Source organism: Jaculus jaculus, chromosome 2 (genome assembly GCF_020740685.1).
Source record: "Jaculus jaculus isolate mJacJac1 chromosome 2, mJacJac1.mat.Y.cur, whole genome shotgun sequence".
Lineage (NCBI taxonomy): Eukaryota > Metazoa > Chordata > Mammalia > Rodentia > Dipodidae > Jaculus > Jaculus jaculus.
The window spans coordinates 52,387,167-52,397,137 of NC_059103.1; the positions used below are offsets into that span (position 1 = coordinate 52,387,167).

General features: G+C 39.5%; 1 protein-coding gene across 2 annotated transcripts; it reads right to left on the reverse strand.

The window, feature by feature from the left end:
* Positions 1–1,934: 1,934 nt before the first annotated feature.
* On the reverse strand, positions 1,935–2,564 carry LOC101594078 (synaptosomal-associated protein 23-like). Of its 2 annotated transcripts, XM_012948408.2 has the most exons (2): positions 2,293–2,564; positions 1,935–2,133 (listed from the first exon to the last, which is right to left on the reverse strand). In XM_012948408.2, exons 1-2 carry the CDS (start codon positions 2,562–2,564, stop codon positions 1,935–1,937), a joined length of 471 nt encoding a protein of 156 aa, XP_012803862.2. The 2 variants fall into 2 exon arrangements, with proteins under 2 accessions (XP_012803862.2, XP_012803861.2); XM_012948407.2 differs by having other exon boundaries at positions 1,935–2,564.
* Positions 2,565–9,971: the final 7,407 nt, after the last annotated feature.

A 9,971-nucleotide genomic window follows, 5' to 3' on the forward strand; every position in this document is an offset into this window, starting at 1 on the left:
AAATAAATAAATAAAAGTAAACAAAATTTAAAAAATAAATAAAAATAAACAAAAAAAAAGATCTTGGACTATGTGGATGTATGAACATCATTAGAACTGATAAAAACAATGGGGACTTTTTTTCATGGACATTTGATTGATTCAGTTTGTTAAAAGCTGTTAAATTATTGCCCACAAAATAAGTCATAGAAACAAGTTTCCTATTTGGAAGATTACAAAATTTAATTATGAGAATCAAGCAGTGGCTATTAGTCACAGCAATCTACTTTGATAACTCTGGCGTGTACAGATGCTAGGTTTTAAAGAAAGGTGACAAATACCAATTCAACTTAGATAACACTGTCCAGGATCTACATAAACCCAATTCTAGACATAGTTCAATACACAAGGCAAAGTGGATGACTGTAATAATCATCAATAATTAAGCCACAGGCAGAATTTCCAAAAATAAAAATAGTAACAGTAAATTGTAGTTTCAAATGTCGAATACTACATAAAAAAGTAATCTGTTTTTCTATCTGAGATCAAAATTAAGTTTCCTTTATCCTATCTAAATCTACTCTGTAGCATTGAGGTAAATCTGAATTCATGTGATATACTCTTCCAAAACTTCTTTAAGCCTGCTTTAGAAATTCTTATATTATACTTAGGAATTATTTACAGTTTTTCTTCAAATAATTTTATTATGTTAACAGACCTATAATGGGATCATAAAACTACTAATGTGAAAATAAAAAGGTAGTCATTATACAAAGTTCCTGAATGTGCAATATATAATGGGATCACAGAATCTATGTATGTGTGTGTGTGTGTGTGTGTGTGTGTACACACACACACACACATACACACACACACACACACACACACACACATATATATATATATATATGAATCACTGAGAGTTAAGAAATTAACTTTAAGAAAACCCATTCTATTCTCTTTGGAGCAGAGGTTGCAAAATAACAATGTACCACAAAAATATTATGTATAAAAGCTCCAAAACAAAGTATTAGCTTTATGTGACAAAAACTGTAACTTAACTTAAAAAATAGAGGGCATGGTGATGCATGCCTTTAACTCCAGAACTCAGGAGGCTGAGGTAGAAGGATCACTGTGAGTTAGAGGCCAGCCTGGGACTACATAGTGAATTCCAGGTCAGCCTGTGCTAGAGTGAGACCTGACCTTAAAATAAAAATAAAATAAAATAACCCAGCTAGATCATTATTGTGGCCATGTAACTTTGTGTTGGGGTGGGGGAGTGGGTTTTTGCTGAGGTGATAACTATCTCTCACTCCTTATTCTCATCCTTTACCAAACTAATCAGAAAGCCACTTCCAAAGCTGCCTTTCTTGTGGTTATCTTTGGCAATGCCTCCAAATCTTGAAAGCAAAAGAACGCTCAAAATGGGCTGGAGAGGTGGCTTAGCATTTAAGCGCTTGCCTGTGAAGCCTAAGAACCCTGGTTCGAGGCTCGGTTCCCCAGGACCCACATTAGCCAGATGCACAAGGGGGCGCACGCGTCTGGAGTTCGTTTGCAGTGGCTGGAAGCCCTGGCACGCCCATTCTCTCCCTCTCTCTCTCTCTCTCTTTCAAATAAATAAATAAATAAAATGAACAACAAGAAAAAAAAAATATTCAAAACTTAAAAAAAAAACCTGCAGAAGTGAAGAGGATGAAGACACCATGGAGATGTACAGAAGCCAATAGAAGAGTATATGAGAGAAAGAAAATAACGAAAGCTGAGCAGTTTTCTACCCCCCAAAGACACAGGAAATAAAAAAGGTTTGGAGCCTCTTACTCCTCTGGCGCTTCTTTCATACTGTCTCCAATTAGAAGACTGTGGAACCAAAGCTTCAAACTCTGCAAAGTTAGTGACAGGAACAGAAGCTAGAAAACTGAGGAAATGATAAATCAGTACAGCAGAGGCTTTAGCTGTCAGTGAGTTTCTTTGCTCTTGTATTGGCAATAATCAATACGATCTTTGTTGGCATTGGCCTTTTCTGTGATCTTTTGTATTTGTGGATGTTGAGCATCAATTTCATTGCACATATCCAGGGCCATGTTCTTTAGATTTCTAAGGATACTGCCCACTTGAGTCACGTTTTCCTCCATCTCATCTTCTTTAGCATCATTACTTATGCGTTTACTATATCTACCACTAGCTGCTCCTGTGGAGGTCAGCTGAGGTTGACCATTGGTTACTTGGCCTGGTTGCTTCGATACAACACTGCTAGGTGACCTACCTCCACCATCTCCCCACATTGCTTTATAGGCGTTTCCAGACTCAAAGTGCTTTGTCCGATTACAAGGGCATATGCAGAGTCCACAGTACTTGTTGAGTTCTGTCAAAGTCTTCTCAGCCTCTCTCATGTCTTTATTTATTTGGTCCATGCCTTCTTCTATGCAGTTTAATTGTTCCCCCTGCTCATCCTGCATAGTGATGGTCTTGATTCCTACATCCTGAGACTCAATGGCTGAACCCAGGATTCTCCTCGAACTTTCCAGAGACTCATCAGTAATTTGGTGAGCCTTCAGCTGAATTTCTTCTGGTGACAGATTACCCATAATGAATCAAAACTCTACCAGCACAGAAGAGGAAATGTAGATATTCCGTTCAGTGGCTGGAAGGTAGGAGGGGTTCATGCACCACACCTCCCCAGAGGAGTGGTGTGCCACATGCTGTAGGGTGTCCGTGCCAAGGACAAGGACAAGTATTCTGGCCCTGTCCCACAGCCATTTCTGACCTGTCTAAACCAGGAGTAAAACACAGAAACCCATTATGGTGACTAGAACATGCTCAGCTCACAATGAACAAAATGCTCTCATGGGTGTCTGCGGGGTCACTGGAGAACAATGAGGCTTTTAAAGTTGGACTGAATACATTGAATTTTACATCATATATGGTTATTAGTTTATGGGGGCCGGGGGCAGAATGTGGTGGTTTGATTCAGGTGTCCACCCCATAAACTTAGGTGTTCTGGATGCTAGGTTTCCCAGAACACAGCAATTGGAAATTAAAGTTTCCTGGAAGTGGTGTATTGTTGGGGGCAGGCTTATTGGTGTTATAGCTAGTTTCCCCATGCCAGTGTTTGACACACTCTCCTGTTGCTGTTGTATGCCTTATGTTGGCCAGGAGGTGATGTCCACCCTCTGCTCATGCCATTATTTTTCCCCTGCCATCATGGAGCTTCCCCCCTAGCCTATAAGCAAAAATAAACTTTTTTTCCCCCAACAGCTGCTTTTGGCCAGGTGATTTCTGCCAGCAATGTGAACTGATTGCAATAATACCCATAAGCCCACCCCCAATAATGGAATGCCTCCAGGAGGTGTTAATTCCCAAATCTCCATCCATGCTGGGAACCTAGCATTCAGAACATCTAAGTTTATGGAGGATAGCTATATCAAACCACCACATTCAGCCCCTGGCTCCCATAAATTGATAATCAACCATAATGTAAAATGTTATGCATTCAGTCCAACTTTAAAAGTCCCCATAGTTTTTATCAATCCTAATGATATTCAAACATTCCCATAGTCTGAGATCTTTTAAACTGCCTCATAATACCAAAATCCCACCCCCCCCCCAAACCTACAATGGCTCAGAATAAACACTCACACTGCAAATGATGGTATTGGGCCTAACAAAGAAATATTCAGCCAATACAAGATTTAAACAAGGCAAACATCAAACTCTGTAGCTCCAAGTTCATCCAACAACTCTAGTCAGTGACAAATCTCCAAGGCCTATAATTCTAGCCAGCAACAAGTTTCTGGTATTCCAATTCCTCTCCTCCAGCTAGGCTACTCACAGTCCTGGAAAACTTTATTGGGCCGGCATCTCTCCTTAGCAGCCATCTCATGGTCCCAGCATCTCTGCTGGGTCTCCACCGCAACCCATGGTTCATCCTCATGGCCCCATGGGGCCTCCATGCAGGCATCCAGCAAACCTGCTTCACACTGCCCATGGCCAAAACACAAGAACGTGTTGCAAATTCAATGACCCTCTTTCCTGCATTTCCTATACTCTGTAATACCAGGTTGGGTGCCAATTTGTTAATCCAGTGGGGAGTAAATCAGACTTTGAATAACAGGATTCTCCTTTAGCACTCAGGCCCCTTCAAATGACTACATTCTTTACTGTTGTCCCAATGCAGGTCAGCTGGCCCAATCTCAGTGATTATAACCTCTCATCCAATTGCAGATAAATGGGCAGAAGTTTAGGCCCAAAGATTTCTTTCTGTGCTATATCCATGTGCATACACCAGTCTGTTTCTACACACTGCAACCCTGTACAAGTTCTCAGGACACAGACATAAGAGCAAGCCTCTCACACAAACTGCTTCTATCCCAGACCAGACAAAGGTTTTTCTCCCCCTCACAAGTCAAACCTCACAGTCTATAGTTCTTGCTGCATTCAGGTCTTTCAACCAGAATAGTCCATCAAGCTGTACTTACAGCACTACAAGGTGTCTCTTAGGCCAAGGTTTCAAATCCTTCCACATTCCTCTTGAAAATGAGCTCCAAAATACCAAAGCTACATAGTCTTGTGTATAGCAGCAATCCTACTCCTCTGGTACCAACTTTACTGTTGCAGTCGGGTTCACATTGCTGGCAGAAATCACCCAACCAGGAGCATCTTGTGAGAAAAATAAAGTGTTTATTTTGGCTTATAGACTTGACTGGAAGCTCCATCACAACAGGGGAAAACGATGGCATGAGTAGAGGGTGGGTATCACCTCCTCACCGATATTGGGTGGACCATAGCAACAGGAGAGCGTACCCAACACTGGCAAGGAGATGCTGGCTATACTACCCATAAGCCCACCCCCAACAATATACTCTCCAGGAGGCATTAATTTCCCAACCTCCTAGCATTCAGAATACCTAACTTAATGGGGGATACCTGAATCAAACCACCACACTAATTATACATAATAATGTGTTTCATAGTGCTGGTTATGTGACTTAGTGATTTAAGTGCCTGCCTAGCATATTGAAGAACATCCTGAGTTCAATTCCCAGCAATGCAAAAACTGGGTATGATGGCTCACACTTTGTAATCCCAGCTCTTGAGTGTGGAGGTAGGAAGATTAGCAATTCAGGGTCACTCTCAGATATTTAGCCAGTTTGTCCCCAACCTGCACCACATAAGACCCTTTCTCAAAATAAAAATTGGGAGCCAGTCATGGTGGTGCATGTCTTTAATTCCAGCACTTGGGAGGCAGAGGTAGGAGGATTGCCGTGAGTTCAAGGCCACCCTGAGACTCCATAATGAATTCCAGGTCAGCTTGGGCTAGAGTTAGACCCTACCTCAAAAAAACAAAATAATAATAATGATAGGTTTTATCACGATGTTTGCATACATGTACATAATGTATTTTTATCATATGCACCCCTACCTCTCTCTTGCCCTCTCCCACTCCTGCTGATCATCTTATTCTTCCCATTTGTGTGTGTGTGTGTGTGTGTGTGTGTATAACTAACAGTAGCAAGGGCAAGGGTTTATTTCTAGAATAGATACCACACCAGTGGCTGCCCCACCAAAGAAACTATCTCTGCTTCCTCTATCAATCACTAACTGCAAAGAATTTTTGATTATTGCTTCAACCTCATTAATTGCTACAAATCTGTTTGTGTTATGTATATAATATTGACTTAAATGTGGTAGATTATGTGTCTAAGCATTTATCCATTTCTCCTAATTTTCCAGTTTTGGGGGGGAATATAAATTTTCAAAATAGTCTTTGATGATTCCCTGAATTTCAGTGAAATTTAAACTAGCATTCCCTCTTTTCATTTCTATATTTTATTAATTTGAATCTTTCTGTATCTTTTCCTTTGTTTGGTTAAAGGTATGTAAATCTTGTATGTCTTTTGTTTTATTAAATTTTTTATTAATTTATTCAAAAACACAGAAAGAGAAAGAAGGAATAGACATGTCAGGGCCTCTTGCTACTACAAATGGATTCCAGATGCATGTGCCATTTTGTGCATCTGACTTTACATGGGTACAGGGAAATTGAATCTAGACTGTCAAGCTTTGCAAGCAAATGCCTTTAACTACTGAACAATTTCTCTAGCTCTTGTATGTGTTTTTTTTTTAATTTTTATTTATTTATTTGAGAGTGACAGGCAGAGAGAGAAAGAGGCAGATAGAGAGAGAGGAGAGTGGGCGCGCCAGGGCTTCCAGCCACTGCAAACGAACTCCAGACACATGCGCCCCCTTGTGCATCTGGCTAACGTGGGTCCTGGGGAATCAAGCCTCAAACCAGGGTCCTTAGGCTTCATAGGCAAGCACTTAACCACTAAGCCATCTCTCCAGCTCTTGTATGTGGTTTTAAAGAACCAAATTCTTTTATTGATTCTACAAAATGTTCCTTTAGTCTCTACTTCATTAATTTCTGCCCTGATTTTTGTTATTTCCTCCACTGTACTGCTTTTGGGTTTGGATTGTCATTGCCATTCTATTACTTTCGGGTAAATTATTTGGTTATTTATTTTGGGGCTTTCTGATTTTGTAATCAAAACTCATATATATATCATTCTTCTAAGGGTAGCCTTAGCTGTATCTTAGAGGTATTGGTAAATTAGATTTTTCATTTTCATTTGATTCTAATAATTTTTCAATTTTTTTCCTTATTTCTTCAATGACACACTTGTTATTCAAGCTTATATTGTTTAGTTTCCTTTATTCGTGTAGTTATGTAGTTTTATTGATATTTGACTTCTAGTTTTATCACATTCTGAACTGTTGATATTTTTTATATTTGGCAAGACTTGATTAGTGGCCTAGAATGTAGTCTATTACTGAAAAGGTTCCATGGAGTGCTGAAAAGAATGTTAATTATATATCTATTGGGTGAATTTTTGTATATATGTTTATAGTGTATACATGTGGGTCTGTGTATGTACATTCCTATGTGTGTGGGCACATGTGGATGTGGAGACCAGATATTAGTGCCAAGTGTCTTATTATTATATTCATACAGGGTTTCTAACTGAACCTAGAGCCTATTGATTCAGATAGGCTAGTTAGCCATGAGGTCTAGGGATCCTCTTGTCTTCACCTCCCTGGTTCTGGAATTATAGGTACATACTGCCACACCCAGATTTTATGTATATGTTGGAGATCCAAACTCAAGTCCTCATGCTTACATGATAAGCATTTTACCAACTGAGCCATCGCCTCAGACTCTGGATATCCTGTCCTTATCTGATAAGACCAATTGATATATAGTGCAATTTAACTCTGAGGTCTCTGTTGATTTGGGGTTTGGCTGGCCTATCTGGAGGTGAGCGTGAGCTATTAAAATCACTATTATTGTATCAGGACCTATCTGATCTTCATGTCAATTAGTGTTTACTTCTTTGGAACTAAGAGTACAAACTTTGACTGCCAGTATATTTACAGTTGTTTACAATTGTTATATCCTCTTGATGAGTTGCTCTCTTTATTACTATGTAGTGGCTTCCCTTATCTCTTCTAATTGTAGTTTGAGTTATACATTATATTATATCAGAATATCTACACCAGCTTATTTGCAGCTTGCATTCACTTGATGGTCTTTTAATTCTCAGTCTATGGGTGTCTTTACCAGTGAGGTGTGTTGCTTGGAGACAACAGGTAATTAGATCTGCTTTCCTAATCTAGTCAGCCATTTTGTGTCTCTATTAAAAATTGGGACCATTTACATTTAATATTATTATAGAGACATGTTTACTAATTCCATAAATTTGGGGGGCGGGTTCTGGTTGGTTATCTTAGTGTTTATTGTTTATTCTTTACTTTCTCCACTATTACTGTCAGTGGTTTGCTGATTTACTATGTTAGGATGGATTACTTTCTTTTCCTCCTGGGTTCATCTTTTCTTTTTTAAAAAATTACTTATTTACTTATTTATTTTCAAGCAGAGACAAACAGACAGGCAGAGAGAGAGACAGAGAGAGAATAGATATGCCAGGGCCCCTAGCCACTGCAAATGAACTCCAGATGCATGCATCTGTACATCTGGCTCCATATGGGCACTAGACAATCTAACCTAGGTCCTTAGGCTTTAGCAGGCAAGCACCTTAACTGCTAAGCTATCTCATCAGCCTCCATGCTCCTTCTGAACTTGTTCTTTTCTATGCTTTCATGCATGAGACAGTTGTCTTCTTCCTCTGTATTTTAAGTATCTTCTGCAATGTCAGTTGGATGGTCATGAACTGCCATAGTCTGTTTGTCTTTAAAATACTCTTATTTCTTTATCAATTTTAGATGATAGTTTTGCTGCATATAGTCAAGTGGGTTTATAGTTTTACTTTCAGCGCTTTATATATATGTCATTCTATTGTTGGTAAGAAATCTATTGTTTTCTGATATTTCTGTCTTTAAAGGTGAATTAGCACCTGTTAATGTTATCTATTTGCTTGTACTTTTTGACATCTGGCTATAATGTGTGTTTTGGCCATATCTATTTGGGGCTCTAAATGCCTCTCATATTTTTTGAATGACTCTCTAGATGTGAGGATTTTTCTGCTGAAATTTTATTTAATAGTTTCCAAGCCTTTATTGTTTATCTCAGCTCAATTTTACCCTATAGATTCTTAAGTTTGGTCTTTTAATCCTAACTCAGAATTGGACTTTGTGGTCATGATTTTCTTCCTTATTGGTGTTTGAGTGTAGAAGTACTTTGTCTCCCTTCCCTGGTATTCTTTCTTATGTTCAGTAGAGTCTGCTGTGGGTATTAACCGCATCCTAGTAATGGGAGTTACAGGCCAGTGCCAAGGAAAAAGAAAGAAGAAAAAGAATTAAATTGAAAAAGGAAGAAAGGGGGAAAAAAAAAGAAACAGGAGAGATTTAAGGTTAGGCTTCATCTTACCTTCTCCAGAGTCCTTTGACTCAGGTGCTCCCCACAAGGATCTATTGATGGTTCAACTTTTTAGTCTGTCTTCCAGGATATAGGATTCTATAGTACCAGTTCCATTTGTATTCTGTTTTATGTTCCACCCTACCCCCACCCCACCGAACCCTCCACTCAAGCCCTACGCTCCCTTATTGTCCAGGCCTCTAGATACCTAGTAGGTATGTCAGCATCTCAGGCTGATCCAGGTTAGGTGCTACAAATGAGTGAGACAATGTGACAATTGTCTTTCTGTGATTGTGTGAGTTTGCTGAGTATGATCTCTTCTGTACACCACACATTCCCTACTATTTGATTGGACCCACACAAATTGTCATCCATCTATCTATCTCCATCCATTCAACCTGACTGATCTCATACCTCTGAGGCTCACCTCCACTGTGCAGCTCATATAGGACACACTTTATTATTTTTTTTTTATTGACAGCTTCCATAATTACAAAAATAAACCATGGTAACTCACTCCCCCCACTTTCTCTTTGCAACTTCATTCTCCAATATATCCCCTCCCCCTCTCAATCAGTCTCTCCTTCATTTTGGTATCATCATCTTTTCCTCCTATTATGATGGTCTTGTATAGGTAGTGTCAGGTGCTGTAAGGTCATGGGTATCCAGACCATTTTGTGTCTAGAAGATTGTATTGTAAGCAATCCTATTCTTCTGTTGGCTCTTACATTCTTTCCACCACCTCTTCTGCAATAGACGCTGAGCCTTGGAAGGTGTGATAGAGATGTTTCAGTGCTGAACACTCCTCAGCATTATAGTGCCTTTTGAGTCATTCTAGAGGTCACCATGGTCTGAAAAGGAAGCTTCTCTAACTAAAAGTGAGAGTAGCATTAATATATGGGTATGAACATGAAGAGAAGTGCTTACGGGGCAGTTTGGTGAGCACAATGTATACACATTTAGCCAGATACCAGCAGATGTTACACCCCTAGGGCTCACGACTTCCCCCATCAAAGGTTTTCAATATTAGATATGTATTCCCTCCTGTGTAGTGGACCTCAAATCCAATTAAAGAGCAGTTGGTTCCCTCCATAACAGACATGCCACTATTGTACCCCCTGGC

Bases quoted from the DNA above. Each gene is read 5' to 3' on its own strand.
- LOC101594078 (XM_012948407.2), bottom strand. From the start codon at position 2,564: ATGGGTAATCTGTCACCAGAAGAAATTCAGCTGAAGGCTCACCAAATT.